The sequence below is a fragment of the Gymnogyps californianus genome, chromosome 15, assembly GCF_018139145.2.
Source record: "Gymnogyps californianus isolate 813 chromosome 15, ASM1813914v2, whole genome shotgun sequence".
NCBI classification, from domain to species: domain Eukaryota; kingdom Metazoa; phylum Chordata; class Aves; order Accipitriformes; family Cathartidae; genus Gymnogyps; species Gymnogyps californianus.
Window position 1 is genome coordinate 7021409 of NC_059485.1, and position 21640 is coordinate 7043048.

At 40.6% G+C, this 21640-nt stretch overlaps 1 protein-coding gene across 2 annotated transcripts in view; it reads right to left on the bottom strand.

The window, feature by feature from the left end:
* Window positions 1–17220, bottom strand: part of SUN1 (Sad1 and UNC84 domain containing 1) — a 29564-nt gene extending 12344 nt beyond the window's left edge. For both annotated transcript variants that reach the window (XM_050906187.1, XM_050906186.1), the window contains exons 1-9: window positions 17085–17220; window positions 11985–12081; window positions 5629–5820; window positions 5097–5287; window positions 3959–3985; window positions 3660–3854; window positions 1802–1924; window positions 713–796; window positions 282–392 (exon numbers count right to left, since the gene is read on the bottom strand). In XM_050906187.1, the coding sequence (XP_050762144.1) occupies window positions 282–392; window positions 713–796; window positions 1802–1924; window positions 3660–3854; window positions 3959–3985; window positions 5097–5287; window positions 5629–5820; window positions 11985–12061 (1000 nt within the window). In that variant the 5' untranslated portion in view covers window positions 12062–12081; window positions 17085–17220. The remainder of the gene's footprint in view (window positions 1–281; window positions 393–712; window positions 797–1801; window positions 1925–3659; window positions 3855–3958; window positions 3986–5096; window positions 5288–5628; window positions 5821–11984; window positions 12082–17084) is intronic.
* Between the last annotated feature and the right edge of the window lie 4420 nt (window positions 17221–21640).

Here is a 21640-nt window from a genome sequence, read left to right on the forward strand (position 1 = left end):
AACTAACAATCTGACTTGTTCTTTCTAACATACAAGGTGTATGCTGTCCCTACACCTTGTTTTTACTAATAGGTAAGCAGTTTGTCAAGCTTGTACAAAAGCCAGTACCAGAGCAAGAAGTCAAACAGGAAAGGTGTTAAGTAAGTTACTTTTCTAGACACTTTACACTTTTAATCTACTTTGATAGATGAAGGTTAAAAAAACCACAAAACAATATGTATGATTAACATTGTGAGACTGCGATGCAAAATAAAAGCAAAAGAAAAAAGGTCCAAGTCAACCTGCATAAGAAAAGGTGTGCCAAATGGTCCTTGCTACCCTTTTAGCCCATGAGGATTGCATGTGGTCTGTGGTGTATATTTCAAGATGTTTCTTCCCCTTACAGTCATCACCTGTTGGTTGTGGTAACAGTCAATTAATGGGACAAAGCCAGGATCAAATAAAGATTGTTACAAGATAACTTGAACAAGTCTATTTCATAATAGCAGTTATCAAACCAAAAACCACTAAGCAAACTTCAGTGGAATAAAACTTGTTTGGGGAAATATTACAGTACACCAGGCAATCACCATTCTCCCCCCTACATCTAAGTTGCAAAACAAACGTTTACTTTGTAGCTTCGATAGAGTCATGGGGCATCTGATATTACTATTATAGCCACAACCTGGTGTGCAGCCCAAGGCTAAAAGACAACATCAATCGTTATACTTACATATCGATTCTTCATTTACACCAAGATGGCTATCTTCTCTGTAAAACTCCTTCACATTCATGCTTCCACAGTAGTCTGAGTGAGCTGCAACACATTCAAAAAGCATACATGGAATGTAACTCTCAAGTTCAAAGCCTTTCACAAAGGCACATTTTAGCTATCATATATGCAGATTTTAGCTAAACTGGCTTGGTTCACTATTAAAGCCAGGTTACTCACAGGAAACCTGAAAAATAATCAAGGAAGAAGCCTACTGTGTGCAATCTTTTTTTCCCCTTCTTTAAATAACACGGGGGCTTTTCATTCAAATCTTTCTGCTTCTTTTCAGATAGCAAAGTTAGTAAAAAAGCCCCTAAGTAACAACTCATCAAATCTTGAGTCCCTATTCCCATCATTCTGTCAAATGGCCAACCATTACATCTTTGTGCTGGTTTTACCAGAGACCTTAGAAGACTGAGAGGAGAGCGTTAGCAAGTTATAAGGCACTGAGGCAGAGAGAACAAAGTTTTATTCACACACAAAAATCAGTTACCTTCTGCCTATGGCAATTTAACTTCACCCGTAGAGCACGTATTATAGAAGAGAAAGCACCAAAGAAGAATCGAACATTTTCAGGGAAAACAAGATGTGCTTTAGAGTAGTGCAGAGTGATGATGGTAGTTTTAGTTTTGCAAGACAGATCTAATCAAGTTTTAAGTGCACAGTGGGCGTAAGGGTAACAAGACAGTCCAAACCTAAAGACATTGAAAAGTTAGGATTTGACACTATCACACCAAACAGTTTTTAAAAATCAACTTAAGTTTCTCAATTTAAACATTACCTTCTACCACTTCCTAGTGAAAATCAACACGTGAATCTTAACTGTAACATAGATCTCACATCCCCCCCGATACTTCCAAGACGGGGAAAGTATGAAAAGGGTAGCACAACTGAGATAAAAAAGGGAGAAAGATAGGAGCCAGCCAAAAGACTATAGAGAGAGAACACTGTAGTGCCAAAGATGAAGTCCATTAAAAAAACCCAAAAACCAAAACCAACACACACACTCTGGCTTTGTGTGGAGACCAAGGAAGACAACTGAAAAGGTACCTTTAAATTCATAACCCAGCTTCAGCAAAACCATTTGAAATAGTTGCACTAACAGTGATGCAAAAGATGCTGCAGCATGTCTGACCAATCGCAGAATCTTACTCATGTAGAAATAGGTTCCTCCTATTGAAAAAAAGAGCGTGAATAAAAATTATTCACCTACATAAAGATGTACTTTTCTCTGGTGATCATTAGCTTGTGGAAGAGTGAGGACAAAGCAAGGAAAGCCTTTGTTTAGCCAGAAGTATGAAACTTAAGCAAGCGTGGTTTGAAAAGTCTGGATGCACTAGATATTACAGCAAAGCTTTTGTGAGAACTACACATCCTAGGGAAAATGCCTTCAAGACAGAACGTACAACTTCAGCAAGAATACCTTTTCTTTGTGAGAATTAAGAACTCTAAATAGCATTGAAGTCCTTGCTTACAGAACTCGGGATTTCTCAATGATGTGAGCTGTTGATACTGATTTTGTGGGTCACAGATCCAAAGAGACAAACTACATTCTTATTTTGGATTTGAAAGGGTAAGGACTTTTCACTTTCTTCTCTGCCTTTACATTGGAGGAAGTTACTGCAGTGGTCTGCCTCAAGTGCTAGAGCCACACACTTCTACAGAGCCACAGGAACAAAGCTGCAGTCCCTCATACTGCTGCTTTCCTAGAATCAGCCACATTCCAGAAGTCTGCCATGATTGTGTGCCCCTTCCCCCACCCTCCCCAAGTTTAACCCAAACTACTGGATTAAAGTTCAAAGGAACGTACAAAGATGAGTTGTTGTAAAATTCTCCTCTGCGAATGCAAACTCAGGAGCACAGGAAACAGTTTACATATAGTGTCACTTTTAGTTCATTATGCTAAGCCAACAGAATTCCTACCTGTGCTACACATTTACCAAAAAGAAATACTTGCCTCCAAGCATTTAAAGTCACAACTTACAGTCCAAACAAACTGATTTCTTGCTACTGAAAACATACTCCATTCAAGAATAACACACCTACAGAATCCCAAAATTGGTTCCTTTCTAATTCAAGGCTACTCAAGAAACAACTTCTTCGTGATAACTGAGGACTACCAACAAGCAAGAAATTCAAGATGCTATGCAAGAGGCAGGCAGACACAGTCAAGACACTGAGGACAACCATCCACAAAATGGAGATTGCCTTGGAAAGGCAGAATCTTATTTACAGCAGATTCATTTGTTTTTGAGCTTTGGGAATGTAGTCACTTTAGAATCAGTTTTTCCCTTTGGAGTTCAAGTTTTCAAGTAGTTGAGGTTTAGCTTCTAAAACCACTCTAATAAGCTGCAAGGTTAAATGAGGAGGAAAAAAAACAAAGCAGAAAGTCTCAGAGATTTCTTGGATAACAGAAGCACTGCAAAGTAACAATTCTGCTCAATCTTGAAAGTTCCTGTAAGAAAAAAAAGAAACTTCTTCTACACGGTCCAGTTATTTTTTTTATCTGAAAACCCTGACCAAAAGCCTTGTAAACAGACACATACAGATCCAATACCAGATTAGGAGACTCTTACGATCATTGCTGGTTGGAACAGCCCATTGTGTTCCAAATCGGTTTGGAAATATAACTTGGTAAGATACCACGGCATTTTCATTTTGAAATTGTTTAATTCCTACAGCAGCATTGAAAAAAAAAGTTGATAATTATATTATCGGAAGCTGACAAGTACATAAAGTTTCAACTGATATAGAAAAAGGTATTTCATATAAGCTGATCTCTAGAATTTAGTTATTGGTAAATTTAGCAGGGTAAGAAAAGTGCTTAAATAACACTACATGGAAAACACATCAACTAAACTGTATACCATTCTGCTATCCAGATAAAACACAAGAGAAAGTAACTTACTAGATGCATGTTTCTGGCTCCTATCCCTAGAGTAGATTCTGGAAGATGGCACATGAGAAGCTGAGTACGCTGTAAGAACCTCCTTCCGTTCAGAAAGCATGCTGCAGTCACTGCAAGTGTAGCCATTGATCATTGTGGTCTGTGTTTCTGCTGTTGCTATATCACCATTTCCCTGCATCAGTGTAGTATCGCTACCTAGCAAACCAAGAGTAAAACATTCAGTGCATTGACATCAGCATTGCCATCACTAGTTACCATTAACTAGAATGTATATGGAAGGAAAAGGAAAGTGTAGTTACCTTTAGGGTCGCCTTCATCATCAAGGCCTTCAAAGGAAAAAAAAAAAAATTTGGTCCCAAATATAAGGAAGTCCCGTAATCAACTACGATATCTGACATGAACTCAAATTGAAAGTCCCGCTAATTTTAAGACTGCAAAGAAAAGTCACTTTACAATTAGTATTTAACACATTTTGCAGTCCACCACATGAATAGATCCATATATTCAGACATTAATGTAGCAGGGTAAGAGTTTGTGAAAAGCATTCTACCACAGAAGCGGCAGACAAAATAATATGAATGACAACTATACCTTTTCTTAGCTCCCATGTGACTTTAAAGCAGCTAATTACAAGCTTACGCTGTTTCTGTTGCTTGGTAACTACTTTGGTACTACTGTATTTTAAGATTCTGTTTTAAGAGCCAGGTAATCGAAAGTTTAGAACGCATTTTACTAAGACTGAAACAATTCTTTACATTAGGACTCTGGGAAGGTCACAAGCATACTGACTAGAAACAAACAGTCTGAATTGGGAGATATAAGAAGTTGTTGATGTTCTCCTACACAACGCTTTACGTAGACAACACTTTACATAGACAACTCCCATATTTTCCTCTTCAATGAAAATAGTAGGTTCCAGAAAAGTATACTTGTATACACTTGCAAAAACAAACCAGTCAGCCACCAACTTGAAACTTTCAGATTAAGATATGTTAAGTTGAAACACACTTCTGCCTATAAACAAACAAGAAAATGCTTTTCCTTTGGCTTTTCAAAGACAAGTTACATATTGACCATTCTTTAAATACAGTATTCTATGCACATTTTGAAGAAAGTAATGATAACAGATAATTACATCTATACAATCTATGGTGTTGCATCACAGAGTTGTATACATTTGCCTGGCATATTAACTTGACTGTGCAACATGTCCTAATGTTGACTATGCCAGTGAATCAAGTTTACACACTGGACTGTGAATTTCCAGTAGGCATCTTGGCAAGCAGAAATCTACAGCAAAAAAGTACATGCATACATTTGAGGGCAGGATGGAAAAATGGATGGGGAAAAAGAGGGAGGATACGGACATATGTTTATACACACCAAACCATAAGCAGTTTTCACAGTCTGGTATGAGCAACAGCAATGATTACTTACCCCAGAAGTGATCAACTTCTGTCTGCTCTCGAATCAAAGACTCATCCAATACAGTGGATACCATTGATGCATCACTGGCATGGCTATTGAAACTGCTTTGGCTAAAAATGGAAGAGCTGGATAGATTTTTCCTTGGCGTGTGTCTTACACTGCCAGATTGTTTACTCATACTTTTGCGTTGCTTCACCATCCTAGCAAGCAAAGCAAAAACAAGTAAGACATAGCACTAACAATGCAAATCTCTCTTCATCTCTCATTTTAAGTGGAAAAAAAACAGTCAAGGTATTTTAACACTGACATGACTAGACAGCTCAAATCAGGTTTAAAAGAAAATCCTCACATTCAAGCATCTATATTTTTGCAAAGACTTCACTGCAAACCACACACTGAACACAGTTTTTAAAGTATGGCAGTAAACACTGAGAACAAAGAATAAAACAGTAGGTAACCTATGTTTGTACTATCATGTTCAAACAGGAAGTCTCAAGACCCCAACCAACAAATCAACTTGTGATGATAAAAAAATGCTTACTTAGACTGTTCTCTGAAGGACATGTTTCCGGCATAAGAGCTGTCATGAAGGATATCATTTTGTGCATCATCTGATTTATTAAATCCTGCAGCAGCTAACCGTAAACTACGCCGTGACATCCTTGGTGAATCAAATACTGGATCTATTTTGTTTTCAGTCTCAAAATCCAAAGCAGATGAAGAATAACTTGAACTGCAGCAAATAAGAACAGCAAAGTTACCAGGTTTAAAAGAAAATTCCCCTAGTAACAAACATGCCCTTCAAGTTAGTCTAAGTTTCCATTAAAAGCAGTTTATTCAGGGTTATGTAGCAATTCCCACAAGATATGCCATGTAGCCCAAATAATTTAGAAGTACGTAGATATTCAAGGTTGTCTTAAGCAATTCATATTACAAGTTTAAAAACTGAAAGCAAATCACAGTTAGAAAGAAACAACCGCCATGGAAACCACAAGTTTAGCCAGAGCAAGCATTCGTTATACAGCTTAGGTCTTTTGGGACCAATTTGAGAGAGGAAGCCATTCATGCCACAGTTTCTTCACCACACCTAGCAGCAAATTAAAAATCATGATGCACTCTAAGTTGACTAAAAATAAATCTTTACCCTGTAAAGTTTATTTTTATTTTTTGTTTGCCAATTCCTTGTTTTGAGAGCCGAAGACCCATATGCCACACTACTCTGAATTTCCATCTCCCAACAAGAAGGAACTTCCCCCCTTTCAGATACTTAAAGGCTTCCCTACTTTAGCTACATTAAATTAAGAAATCTTTTAAAATAATGATAGTTAAACTAATGCAAATCAGTAGAAATATTTAACTCTGAACATTTAGTGTCTTTCATCTGTTTTTCTGTTTTATCCTACAGAGGCAAGTTTACATGTAGACAAGCTTCACATCATTACCTCAGGAACTCTACTCCACATTTTTACACTTGATTCTCTCAGAACCTCCATGAAAACTTACAATGAAGACAAAGCAGCAACACAAGGCAAACACAAACAGATTAAACAGAATCAGTAAGAAATACATTTACTAAAACAAAAGTTTAGCCTAAAGCAGAATACTCATACTTACAATCAAAGGAAACATTCAGTCATGTAACGGAGCAGAGCTTGTTGTTACAGGGTATTGCGCAGCAGGAGGCCAGGTCCCAGAACCACTCAGCACCGTGACCCAAGGTATCTAAATGCTCAGTGCTCTAGGCCAGCTTTCCTACAGAGTCTGTTCCCTCTTGGGCCACAGGGATATACAGAGCTGTAACAGCAGTTACTTCAATATTCCTTGGTTTTTGTTTGTTTTTTAAAAGAAGAGCTGAGCAAGGTATTGTTAACTAAAGCAGCTCCTTCTCCCCAAAATCCCAAAGAAAAACAACCAAGCAAGTTAGATCTGAATGAGTAGATTCTACTGTGCAATCTGTATTTAAATGGAAGCTTTCCCTTTAAAAAATACATATAAACAGCTACTATAAAATGTATTTGTGCAAAAACAATTTAATGGAAATAATTTTCTTACACAATCATTAAAGATCCCAGAACATTACAAAGCAATAATATGGTATGTATTGTATTACTCTGGCATACAAATACGTTAACATCAGAAGGCCTAGTAGCTACACTTACAGCAGTGATTGAATTCTGACAAGGTGGGTGCTTTTGAAGCAAGTGTCGATTGCTCCACAATGCAAAGAAAATCACCTAAGATGGGACTGTGTCAGAGCACGTGAACTGCATTTCTTTCAGCTAAAAAAACTAACCCAGGCAATGCACTGCAGGAAAACATCTAGTTGCTCCAGCAGCAAGTGGGCATTCAGCCCACAGGACCAGACCAGAGCTTGTCCAAAGTAACTTCTTCGATCGCCCAGAGGTGCACAGATTTGATGGCAGATCTTCAGCACTACCTGCTTGATCTTATTGGTCTGCCCTGCTAAATGCTACCACGTGCAGTGTAACCCTATGCAAGGCAGGAGTCTAAGCACAGCTTAAGACAAACCCAGCATACATTACTATATACATTATGCCTATTAATCCTTGCTTACATTTGAGTGGAAGGGGGAGAGGAAATAAGACAGGAGCCTCCTCATGTGAAAACAGATTTAGTTAGGTACAAAAGGATATACTTTTTACAGTTTTCAAAAATATTAAGTTTAGATAGCTTGCATTCTGACAGATGTGAACTGAGAATAGGGGTTAAATACGGCTCCTCCTGTTGTTCATTCTGAAAGGGTCAGAGCCACAATAGTTTACTATTGAGTCCCTCCCTAAACAGTTGTTTCAGAACTCAGTTTTGCTATTTACACTTGCCACTATGCATTTGCTTTTCCTCATCTTCACCCAATGTTTCTTACAGATACTCAATTCACAAGAACACAAAGTACACAGGACAAGCTGACAGCTGTGACCAGCCTCAATTTGTTTCTGTTTATGAACCCTTGCTGTTATTAAGTATCTCAATGAGCATTTTTATCAATTTGGGTTGAATACATAGCTTGGAGTTGGGCTCTACTATCTAAAAAAAAAAAAAAAAAAAAAGAAAAAAATCATGGGATCTTTTCCTCTTTAAACAAAAAGAGAGCTTCTCTCTTGCTTATGCAGGATAATAATTCTCTTCACATTGAAAGTGAATTATCTGTCCTCTGTCGGCAGGACAGTATCTAGAAGTCTCCTAACTTGCCATCTCACTTTCCAAGCATGGAAAGTAGCCTTTTTTCTTCTACAGAAGAGAATACAGTAAACAAAAACCCCCTTGCCTTTCCTTTCACAGGACAGAAAAGAACCTGTACATTGATAGTATGCCTATCCAATATGTATGGCTAACCAAAAAACATCTTAAAGGTGGGATGCAATTAGCCTACACTCCTAGATAACCTACACAAACAGTGCAGAGGCTGGTTCCTTCCCCTGACAAACAGCTCCCATGGCTGCTGGCAGATCTGCTGACTGGATCCAGTCTTACATTTCCAGCTTCTTAGCTGTTACCTTGATAACTCCTTCACATGAGCTTCTACAGAATAAGAATGTTCTAGACTTCAGTGGGTTAATTTTCAAGTTATAGATTTATAAGTGGAATGAGAACAAGGTCTGCCAATTTTAGCACACCTATAGCTTTGTCTGGAGGACCTTAAGTGTAATGAAATGGGCAGTAATGTTCTTGATTATTCAAGATAATAATAGATAAATGCAATACACCTACAGAACTATAGCTAAACAGATGTCTTCTAACATGGACGCAGGCATATAATCAGTATACAAATGTTCATATGCTTTCTGACCAGGGCATTACTTATATTAACTGACCAAGGACACTACCTTGATTCGTTCAGCTATTGCTTCGATAAGTCCCAGAACGCACATAAAAGAACCAAAGGATTTTACTCAACTATTCTGCAGAAAGTTACACCCTGATTTAATGCTCTGACACAGAAAAAAAATCAAACCAAATTCTTATCAATTTAATCCATATTTGTGAAGAAAAATAAGTGTTAAAGGTACTTGGATTGACAAAACCAACACAAAAGATGATGGTGACTAAAAGGAAAGATCAGCCTGAAGAGGGGGGTGTAAATTATACGTTGGCAAGTGGGTGAGATTCACAAGTTTGACTTGCATTTTGAGGAGGATAAAGGTTATTCACCCATATCAGTTTAATGCTTTTCTCATTTGGGCTGGAGGAGTAAAAGCACAAAGCAGAAGCACTACAAACAGTTATGAACACACAGTAATCCCAGTGAGCATTAATACAAATTCTATTAATAGGTCATAACCAACTCTATTAATAGCTTTGTGGTATCTAACTTCACAGTACTTCTTTCTGCAGTGCTACATGCACAAGCCAATTTCTTTAAAGAAACTCACAGACAGGTTTTGTAAAGGTTGAATTGTCAAAGGCAGAACAAGCGAGATCAGAATATAAGCAAAACAAGTACAGGTGGGGGGGAGAGGAGGAGGAATGAACTTCAGCATGGAAATATTTCTGATTAGCAACTCTGCCTAACTCACCCTTTCCTCAGATTCTTCAAATATTGCTTGACCCAAGGTAGAAAGAGCTACATCAATAATACATGACATTCCCCACAGATTCAGCGAGCAGACGCACAGCAAGAGTCTGCTCAAAAGATTGTAATTTACTCTTGACACCCTGAAAGCCGGCAGTGTACCAAGTAGTTTTGCCCCGTTATTTTAATATTTGGGGCTGCACAGAATTTTTCAAGAGGAAGTTTTAAAGAAAGTGCTTGCTAATCCTTCCCTTCTACAAGGGAATTACAATGAATTAATTTCAACCTAGTTTAACTATACTTGCCTTCATTAAGTCAGTTACTAAGCTTCAGCTTATCCAGCTCTATCCATTTCTGAATATCTATACCTAATACAGTTTAACACAGCAAAATGGGAGGCCGAAAAGTTTCAAGATATGTAATCCTCCCCTTCTACAAAGGCCTCTTCAGAAATTCTCAGTTTTGCAAAACAATCTTTGTTTATGTAGGAGGTCAAACACTCCAATTGTCTTCCACACAAAAGCCACCAAAGTCATAATGAACTATCCTCCAGACTTCAAACAGGATTTATCATTCTGCATCTTCCTTTCCTGGTAGGTTAATCTTTGCTCCTGTGGTATTCTTGTTTGCTCCAGTGAGAAACTAAACTCTTATCTGACAAAATAGTGGCCAAGAAGAAAAACCCAGCTCAGAAGGGTTCTAACGCCAGATTAGTTTAAGCAAGCCATTGAACTTTACTTTGCTAATACTCTTGGAAATATACATCATAAAAAGAATTTAACAAAAAAAAATAAAAATCAATCTTAATTTCTTAAGTTAACACTAAGACCTACTTATTCCCACTTGTCTGCGAGAAAGATTAGTTGCTGTGGAGAACATTGTACAGTAGAACATATTAGTATCATTTCAGCCAAATATAACAGCTAAGGAAAAGAAATCAAATCAGAAGACAATTTCACAGCTTGTTTTAAGAAAGATATGCTCACAGAGACATAAAAATCACTGTCTAAACAACCTGAAGAATCAAAGTCTACTGTCATTGCTCACAGTAGGGAAGGTTATCCTCTGTAAAAGCGTTAAAATATTTCAACTAATCTCTAAGGTACATTTGCAACATAGAGCTATCTGAAAACACTTAGTAATATAACAGTGAATCTGCTGGCTGATATAAGGCACATAAATCATCTCTCATTGTCCAGCATGCCTTTTCTTGAAATTAGTAAACCCACTTGTATTTAACCAACATTTTACCAATGTTTTTCTAAAAATTCAGGAAGAGTTGCAATTTAATTGAAGCAACATAAAACACATCCCATTTTGCAACACTTTTGACATCAGGCTACAGCTAAAAAAAAAACAAACCATGATCCCCAACAAAAACTGATGATGCTACAGGTTTAGAGTACACAAAAGCAAGAATATTGTTAGTGATTTCTTAATTCTACACTTTTGCCAACTTTTGTTTTATTGGCAAGTAGCTAAGTCTTCTCCAATCTAAATAGTATCTTTTAATACACATTAAACACACAATAATGATTTACTGGCAAAGAGAGAATCAATCTCATACTGCATCCTAACAAACAGATTTTTTTTTTTTTAAAACTTAAAATTAGCTAAACCAGTAACTCAGGCTCACTGATGTATACTTGCTTCAAAATACATCTACTAACTCAACAGGAAAAGCTAGATAGATTAAATCAGCAGCCACAATCTGCTCTATTAATATTAAAAAACCTCAAATGGGCATCTCAACATTTATTTTGATTGCATAATACAAAAACTTGCAAATACACTACAGAGTTATTTTTAGAAAACTGAAGTGATTTAAGAAAAAGTCTAATAACGGTCATTTTAATAAAAAGATACAAGAAAAAACAAGTTCATTAGAATACAGATTTTACTTCACACAACAAGTAGTTTTGCTAAAAAAAAAAAAAAAAAAAAGGAATCAATATGCAACTTCCAGCAAAGTTCTATGCTAGCAGCAATGAGTGTATATCAATCTGTTTTAAAGTGAAAATGGTGCCAAGTCACAAAAGAAAACACACACAGAAGTTACAGGACATACAAGAAAACATCTAAGAATTTTGATGATGTATTTGTAGAAATAAAACAGCAATTGTAACTAGGCGGAGACTAGTTATTCATAGCAACTAATAAACACTGAGTCATTATCTTAGTCATTGTCCTGTTAGTTCAACATGTATTCTTGCCTCCATTTAGGACACAGCAGTTATTTTCAAAACAGACTAGATAAAGCATGCTTCTTCAAAGAAGTCAGCTACTTACCATGAAAGCTAAACTCTCCAGAATTAACAACATTCAGAGAACATATAGTTTCTCTACAAGAAGAAAAGAGTTCTCACCTGAGTGCATATGTATAGCCAGTGTTCTCTGGCAGACATTGGGGAGGAGTGTACGTGTGTAGACGTGAAAAGTCCATGTTGACTGTTTCAAATCATACTGTAAAAGGTGAAAATAAAGTAATGCAATGACTTAAATTTACGTAAAGTCAATGTAAGAGCCCTTGCATTGTTCAGCCTGTGTTATGAAGTATTGAAATAAAAAACTACTGTTACCAGAAATACGGAGCTCTCAGTATTTCAGCAGTATTGCTGCTAGTGCTAGATATCTCTTATCATTACTGCATGAAGCTCAGTGTATTTCTGACCGCAACTTTCTTTATAATACTCTATTTTCAGCAATTTCCGAGTTCTCTGGAACATTACTGTAATATGAGCCAAGCTCTTATCACAACTATACTACAACACTTCCACAGGAACTAAGTTATGCTAGCATCCCCAAAAGCTAAGCATAAAAAGTTAAAAAACTACGTAGCCATGCTTTCAGAGATCTCTTCACAATGAGTTTGCTTTGAAAGCCCATTGAGCAAAGCACAGGCTGTTCCGTGCACCAACAAAGCGTAACACAGATGAAACTTGAGAAAGTTTTTACATACAGTCAAATCATTTTACTCTACAACCTTTGAACACCATCCACTAAGCAGCAAGGGAGTTTCCTTCATTTCACATAAAATTGTAACATTTGGTAGTGGTTAATTTATTCCTGTCATAAAAAACACTGAATACACACCCTAGCAGAAGAGTCAACTGCAAAATGACTCACATGGCTAGAATTACGTACATTTTCCAGAGTGCCATCCAATTCCAAAAAAAAAAAAAACCCCCAAACCAAAACCACACAACCACCAAACCAAAACCACCCAACCAACACTTGTAAAACTTTCCATGGGGTCTTTGAAAGGTATTATAGCTTTAGGAAGAAAATAAAAACTGATGTTGTCACATCAAGAAACTTGCAGAGCTGCACGGGTGACTACATGTGGTATTATGTACGATTTTACTTTCAAGTTCAAAATATTTGCAAAAAACCTTAAGCCCTTCTCAGTTTTATTAGCCACAAGAAAAGTTTTGCTTTTCTAGAAAAGATTCTTTGACAGTAGGTTATTTGTGGTTAACAAGTAGGGATGTGGCTATCCTGGATTTGCATGGTTAGCAAAGCAGAATCCTGGATATTTTCAGATTATCTACAGCTCCTGTTTCAGCAGCAGTAAAAAATACTCCACACAACTGTGACGACATGCCTAAACTAAGGTAAAAATACCCCTAGCTACACTTTAATTCTTATAATCAAAACATCAACAAGCATCTCATTTTGGGGATGCACTTTGCTATGCTGAAATAAGAGTTTTCATTTGTATAGCTACATACACATAAGAAACAGAGACAAAAAGCACAGAGTCACAGGTACAGGTAATGGCAGCTCAAAAAGAAATCTCTACACGTAACATTAAAATGCTCTTAGTCAGTCCCCTTGTAGCCTCCAAATCCTGACGTCAGTAAGGCAGAAGGATATTTCCATTAACTACTGAAGACAGAGTTTCCTTCTTGTTTTTAAAAATCAAAACTTACAGGCCTAAACACTGTAGCTTTCTGAATATGCAAGCACCTCCCATGGATGTGTGGGGTTAACGAAAAATAAGGTCTCACTTCTGCTATTTACACATCATTTTTCTTAATATTATAGAGAAAGTATTCCCATTAAGTGATCTTTCTCTACACTTACTTCACTTGTCCCAGAGCCATAATGCTTTCACTGGCTTGTATATAAAATTTGTTGTTTGTTTAGAGGAAGCTTAAATCAGTAGTGCGGAAGTATTAGCAAAGCAGTCTAATTCTCTTGCTAGAATAAGCATCAAATACTGCCAGAATACATAACAACTGCTGCCATACTTTAACAACAAATGAGAGCTCATTTTAGAACATAGGAAATGGGGACCAGGGAGTAACGATTCCCCAGTAAAGAAAGGGGAACTACAGTGAATTTCAAGGTGAGGGATGTTGATAACATCAGCTAGCACTTGTTTTAAACAACAGCAAAACAGATTTCTCAGACATATGCCTACTGAAATTCAAAACTATGATTAAGATTGATCTGTTTAAATCGGTCCATCCCAATAGAAAGATTTTGAAACCACAAGCTAGGGAAACCTCTGTTTAGTTTCCACTGGAGCTGATCTTGACTGCTTAGCACACATCATTTCATCAATAAACCTAGTTTTTAACTGGCAACTCAATAGCTGATACCATGCCTTTGACACCCAGCAATATTTTCCCACATGGAAAGCTAGGCTATGGAGTGAGCTTTCAATAGCTATCCAACTCCTCCCTCTGTCTCTGCTACCCATATGGGCAGGGCAAAGGCAGACTTTGAAAAATAACATATTGGCTCAGTTTCTTTCCTGTTCTTTTCCCCTTCCCCACCAGTTCTCTCTCTCCTTGATTTCTGAAAGAATCAAATGCTAGAATTTACATCATACTCCTTATTTGATAAGGTTTGAAATATATCATTAAGTTAGTATTAGATAAAATATGTACTTGACAATGGCACTGCTAACTGAAAAGCCTTGAAGGTATTTATGTGTAGGTCTATTAATAGCTGGTTTTCATAGCACGAGGATCTCCAGTAAAGGTAACAGGTTTGCCACCTTAACATCACGTAGTTAGAAATCACTCTTAGAAGACTGAGGGACTTGGTTTGATTCACTGTTTGTCTGATGCTCTAAAATTAATCCAGACTCAAAGGGAAAAACTTTACTCAATTTTTCAAGGCAACAAAACAGGCTTAACTGACTTAAACAGAACTTGAAAATAATCTTCAGAGATAACCACCACAATTTTCAAGAACAGGCATCTAAAGTTTACTATGAAACTGGGTTTTTGTTTGTTTTTTTTAAGCCTGGCTACTAGTTCAACAGCTTAATTTTAGTTATCCATTTCTTCAAAACAAAACCCACCAAACAAATGATCAACCCAATTTATTTAGAAATATTCTACATACTTATTTCAGCAGAACTTCAAACTACAGAACAGACCGGGGGTGGATGGAGAACAATAACTCCCTCTAATTTGTTCACTCATGTTTAACAGCACTCCACCTTTCATATATTAATTCTTCTCATTTATGAAACTTTCATATACAACTGGAACAGAAAGAGACATGCTAATAAAATATTTCAGAAATTTAAAACCACAAAACTTGGCAGAGAACCTGAGAGGTAGACATAGTACTTAGTTCCAGTTTAAACACTTCTGGGTGCTCAGCAGATTTCTGATTTAGGTACCACAGATCTGTCTGGACTCAGATTCCTATAGGCTTTTAGTATCAGCTTTGTTGCAAGCATTACTGGGCCCAAACTTCAAGTAGCTTTTTTTCCTTCTTCAGAAGCCCATAAACTTATTTCTAAGTACTAAGGGATGTACAGTGAAAGAACTAAACATGTAGTCACATAAAAACCCCCAAGTAATAGGAATACATTTATAAGACAACCTAAAGGCAATTAAAGAGAAGCACAAATTTCAGCTAGAATGCAAGTGGACACGAAGCGCGCCTCAACTCACAAGCTAACTTCCACATTCCTGCAGAGGAGACAGCTAGATTATTTGCTTTTTTGGGGAAGCAGACAACAATAATCATCTTGAGTATCATCTCTTCTTTGCAATTCAACTGAATCAGTGTTACACTAAATCAGCAGAGTAGAAGGGCTGGAGAAGACACAGATTCTGACTTGGTTAGAACACAAGGAAGCACAGGGACTCCTGTAATCAGTGCAGCAGAATTTACCTTCGCACTAAGCTCCTTGGCTGTCTCCAGAGGATGTGGACTATGAAGCATTTGAGCGACATGAGACCGCACCACTACCTCATAAGCCTGTTTATCTGAAAATCACTTTTAGAATCAGCCAGTCTCAACGACACCCTAGTACCACTGCCGCAAGCTTCCTGGCTTTCATGGAAGGTGATGAGATGCTCTGATAGTGGCCTTTAAGCACAGAAGCATCACAAGGGGCAGGGGGCAGCACCAAATACACATTGTACATACACTACAAGCACCTGGCAAGGACAAGGATGAACCGCCACTTATATCTTTTGTGGTACATAAATAGACTTCTACAAACATACTATCTAGGCATTTCCTCACGAACACTCTTTGTGACAAAGGAAGTGGTAAATTGCCATTTCACAAACAGGATCCTGGCAGAGTAGAAATATTCACCAGGAAGTCTGTTATAGAATGAGAAAATTTGCAAGAAAGCATATCTTATTTTTTACATTACAAGGGGTAAAAAAATTATACATTTAAAGTCTTAGAGAGATGTTGGTAGTGCTGCTTCAAGTAGAACCTATTCTATCCTAAACTTTGTTTGCTTTAAAAGGTAAAGTCATTATGATTTAACATACTAATGCCACAAAACCTAAACAGACTTTCGGGCAAATTATTAATAACAATGAAACTGGAGTATGCAACTCTATCTGTTCCTGAGAGCAAGCCATTTTTACTCGTAATTTCAATTTTTATTTTCTACTGTTATTCAGAATAACCAATAAAATTACTCTTTTTGGTTAAAAAAAAAAGGGGAAGGGGCAAATTCCTAAGTAAATATACTCCATGAAGAATGTTTCCACATACCCCATTAACTACTGAACAGGCTGAAGAGCAAGGAGCTCCAAGCTAAACCAACATTAGAACACACATTCTTAAAACATTAGCATTCCTTTAAAACAAAAACACAAAAGCAAACAAACAAAAAATCCCAAGTAATAAAATTCAAATTTTAAACTAGACGTTACCACTGAGTATTATGGCAAAGATCCACACACACAGGTGTCAAACTGTAACGCTACTAACAAAAAAAGAGGTTCTTCACAAAGCAGTAATACTGCATATTCACATTAAGTACCGCTTCAAATGGTTTTTAAAAGAAAGGCTGATAGAAACCAGCTATACCTTCAGCTACGGTGAAACAACAAACACGTCTGTTCATTGTTTACACACACAGCACCTGAAACGCTGCATGCCAACACACCGAGTCATTTTATAAGCTAGGAACCTCCAGATCATCTCACACTTAAACACGCACAAAGAGCTCAGTGCACAAGCCTCACCAGGCCTCTGCATTTAAAGAGATTCAGCGCTTTGCTCAAGGCCTCCCCCATCCGACTCTACAAGCTGCCACAGAAGCAGGGAGTTGCAAAGCGCTCCAGCAGCTTGCCCGGGTGAGCCTCCGGCCTGGCGGGGCCGCACGGGAAGGGCGGGAGGCGCGGCCGGTGCCCAGCGCCCCGGGCGGCACCGGCTGGGGGGGCCGGGGGGGCCGCCGCGCCGCGCCCGCGATGGCGGCCCGGGCTCAGGGCGCGCTCCCCGGCGCACAGGACATGCTGTTCCATGCCACACCGCAGGATCCCAAAATGGCTTCCCGGCCCCAACAAAGCCCGCAGGACCCGGGTGACGCGGCCCAGCCTCCCAGAGCTTCCCTTGTCACTCAGAGGCAGGGTTTGAATTCACTGGACGCGGCCGCCTCAGCCAGCCCACAGCTTTTAACCCGTTGGTTTCCGTGCAGAGAGGGTCCCGCTTCGGAGAGCCTGCTCTGCAAACGCCAAGGTACACGTCATTCGTGTTTACTTTAACTGTAAGCTCACCGGCAGATAACAAAAGGCGTATTTTACTTAATGTCTCGCGTTCCTAAAACGCTTCACTTGCCCAATGAAACAACCTCAATATTAATTGTCTAACAACATGAAATCCAACCCAACATCTTACTCCTTATAACTAACTCCTACACCCGAATGCCTAAAATGTCCACAACTCTTACAATCACCAAGACCCAAGTCAGTCAAGGAGCACAGATTTAAGGATATATACATATGCATCACATTTACTAATATATCAATGTAAAAAGCCTACTAAGCTTGTCCGTAGAGCCCTCCATACAGATCACTTACAACGAAAAAGCCTGCAACTCACTTCCATAATATTATTATGAAAATCAGCAAATAGTAACACACCCCCATAGGTGAGAGGGCAAATTAGACACTAACTTGGATATTCAACAGAAGCATTAGCCTGTAATAGTCAGTTGCAAAGCACTAGGACAGAAATTTTTTTAAAAATGAGCGAAGATCTCACTTCGTTTTTGTGTAATGTTAAACTGAAAACCAGACGGTGGGATAGGGGGATTGCAAGTACTGCAGAAACACAGAACCTGGAATTTGCTTGCTAAGATTTTCCTTTCCTATAACATATTATAAACAATATCTTTTTTTAATAAATAAAGGAACATAAAATAAGGCAAACCAAATACTTTTTCTTTCCAGCAGACATAGAACTTCTTGAGACTGTCGGAAAACAGGCGCTGCCTCTAAACAGTTTCGTGTTTCTGACACTTCTACCCCTGTGGTTACTGAAGAGCAACCAAACCTGATCACATTAGGAAGACCGTTCTACCATCTCAAAATAAGCACAATACTAAAATATCGTATTTTGCAGTAAAACTATGAGCAATCACTCGCTCAGTGAGTGACACCAAACTCTTTTACAGTAAACTCCTGTTTAACACCACTTTCCCCACAGAAGCAGTTCACTGACACCAGCTGCCCTGAGGTGACAGCCGGGGGACAGTGAAGACAGGTTTGGCACTACCCAGCACCAGACAACGACATCGATTACAGTACGTTACCTTTGCACTAAAGCTCAGCAACTGCCGTGAGCGCAGGCACTACAGCACACTTACCAATTCTTTCTAAATCAGAGTGGAAAGCTGCAGGTTATAGTTACTTCTGACAAGAAAATGCTCCAAGTGCCAGGCCAAGAGGCACCCAAGCAGGCAGACAGCTACGGCAGAGATTTGTCTCTCTCCTTCCAGCTTAACAGCGCTGATCCAAGTAACTTCGGGCCCTCAAGAGCGGTCAGCATTTGACCCAACAACTCCAGCCCGCTCTCCAACGCGATGTCTTCGCGCCGTGCTGCCTTCCTTGGACTACAGTCCGAGCTGAGGAAGAAGCCGATCTCCCCCCCCCCGCCCGGAGGGGGACGCAGACCGAGACACAACACCCCACGGGCTCCCACGCTGGGCAGCTGCCCAACGCGGCCCTGACCGCCGGAGCCCGCCTTGCCCGGGACCGGCCCTCACGGCGGGAAGCGGCGGCGGGCGGGCCGAGGCGGGAGCGGGCGGCAGCTGCCGCCAGCCAGCGCGTGACGGGTAAACGTGGGCGGGGGGGGCGGTTGGCAGCGCAGCAACGGCCGGAACGGGCTGGCGCCGAACTGTTTGCCAGCCCCTCCCCGCTCTGAGGAAGGGAGGGGGAAACGCGGCCTGACCCCTGAGGGAACGGGGAGACCCCCACCCGCCCCAGCGCGGCGGCGGGGAGGGAGAGGCTCCCCCTCAGAGGAGGCGGCGGAGAGGGGGGACCGCACGCACGGACGCACGCGAGGCCGGGGCTGCCGGTGCCCGGGGTAGCGGTTACCTGGCGCCGGTAGAGCGAGGGAAAGGCAGAGCCGCCGACAGCAGCAACGGCGGCGGCGGCGGCGGCTGAGATTGGCCTCGCCCCGCCCGCTTTGCCGAGGCCGCCGGGAGCCCCCGCCCCGCCCGCACGGCGCGTGCCGCCAGCACCGCCCCTCACGCCCCGCCCCTCCCGCCCCGGCCCTCACACAGCCCCTGCGGCGGGGCGCGTCGCGGGGCCGCCGTTCCCGTCAGCCGGCAACCCTCCGTGGCCGCACCGCCCCGGCTCCCCCCGGGCTGCCCTTCCCTGCCTCGGGCTCTTCCCTCCGGCAGCACTGGCCTGCTGGCGGCCACAGCTAAGCTGCCCCCCTGCCTCGGCTTTTCCCTCTGCAAAATGGAGCCGTGGATGCCTCTGGCGTGAGAAACGCTGAAGAGATGAGGAGAGTTACCTCTAATTTTCACTTTGGCCTCCGTTGCTTGGATCCTCATTGACTTTCTTTCCCCGTATTTCTGCGTCTCCCCTCACTGTTTCCTTCCCACTCAGTCTTTTTTGGATTTTCTTTCCCTTTCACTTATCATTCTCTAAGACTTCTGGCGCTTGCATAGCACACCCAGCCGCTCGGCGGGATTTAAGTGCTTCGAATCCCGCGCTATGCGCAAGCGAGCTTCACCGATGCCAACACCAGGCTACGGTAACCACTGGACAACCACACCAAAAGAAATGTCCTAGGCCTGCTTTCAGCAGAGGAGAAGTAGCGTGAAACAAGCCCCATTGTTCAAATATTTGGGGAACGTATGCAAATACATGCAATTTGAAATCTCTGTCTGAGTCACGTTTTGTTAAACCTTCAGTCTCCCCGAGCCCACAGTTTTCTTGCAGGCATCGCGATGCTGTGCGCTGTGGGCAAGGACAGTTCCAATGGCAGTAAACAGAAGAATAGGGAGTGTGTCACTTGAGAAAGGGTAATCAGGCCAAAAATTGTTGTTTACTTGTGCATGCAAGAGAAATGACTCAGCTTTCTGGGAAAGACTGGGTAATAAATATGTAATTATCAAATAAATAAATAGACTCTGTGTACTTGTTTGGATACAAAATGGGTAAAAGCAGCTAATCCTTAAGAAACAGAAAAAGATGCAAAATAAAGACATTCACTTAAGATGTTAGCTGATGTCGATGTAGCACTGATTTTAGGCAATTACTGTTTATTTTAAAAGAGCTTTGCTCTAGCTATGTGAAAGTTTTAAGACGCTGCAGCCAAAGTTGAGCTGATCCCAGTAACACTTGGAAGCCAGCACACAATTTGGTAAGACGTGCAGCCCCTCACCAGTTGCCTCCTCCCGGCATATGGCTGAATACTTTGCAGAAGGGTAAATCACCTCACTTTTCTGACCACTCCTTCTCTTTCCGTACCTACTCCACACCTGCTTTCTTGTCTTTAGAGTAGATAACGTTTAAGGGCTTAAGATAGTCAGGGCAAAATCACTTCTTAGTTTCAATCTCTCTGAAATTCTTTGGTGGTGTGAGGCCAGGCCCTCTCGGGGGTATTTCTCCCCCCATTCCCCTGGAGCCCAGCCAGGGCAGGCTGTGCTCTGCTCTGGCAGGACCAGGCATGTCGCACTCCCCGGGCGTTGCTCCAGCTCCCCGGGCTGCTCTGGCTTGTCCCAAGCAGTTGTTTTTCCATCGGGACCGGGCCAAGAGGCTGGAGGAGGATGGCTTAGACTCAGCTTTCCCTCCACTCCTCAGCTATGAGGCTTCTAGGATTTAAGGGAAACTTGGTCGGATGTCCCAGTTTTGTTAAAAGCAGCAGGTACATGCAGGGAGTTAATTTTTCCACATTGCAGAAGAAACTGCGCTGAGGCAAACAAAAATTCTTTCAAAGTTTTTCAGCATCCAACAACGAGCTCTGAATGTAAAGTGGGCTCACTTAAATTTATTGGCTAAAATTGATCATATTAAAAATGTTTCAGTTTTAACACTGTAGAAGGCAGTTAGGAATTTAGGAAAAAAAAGCTTTCTTAAGTGACACCAGGTATAGAGAAACTGCAATACAAGGCCAAACCAATCCAAGGTCCACATTTCTCTAGTCCCACCTCTTCTTTCCTTCCCTTCCCACCGTGATTCCCACATTATTGCTCCCTTCCCTTCCCTTCCCTTCCCTTCCCTTCCCTTCCCTTCCCTTCCCTTCCCTTCCCTTCCCTTCCCTTCCCTTCCCTTCCCTTCCCTTCCCT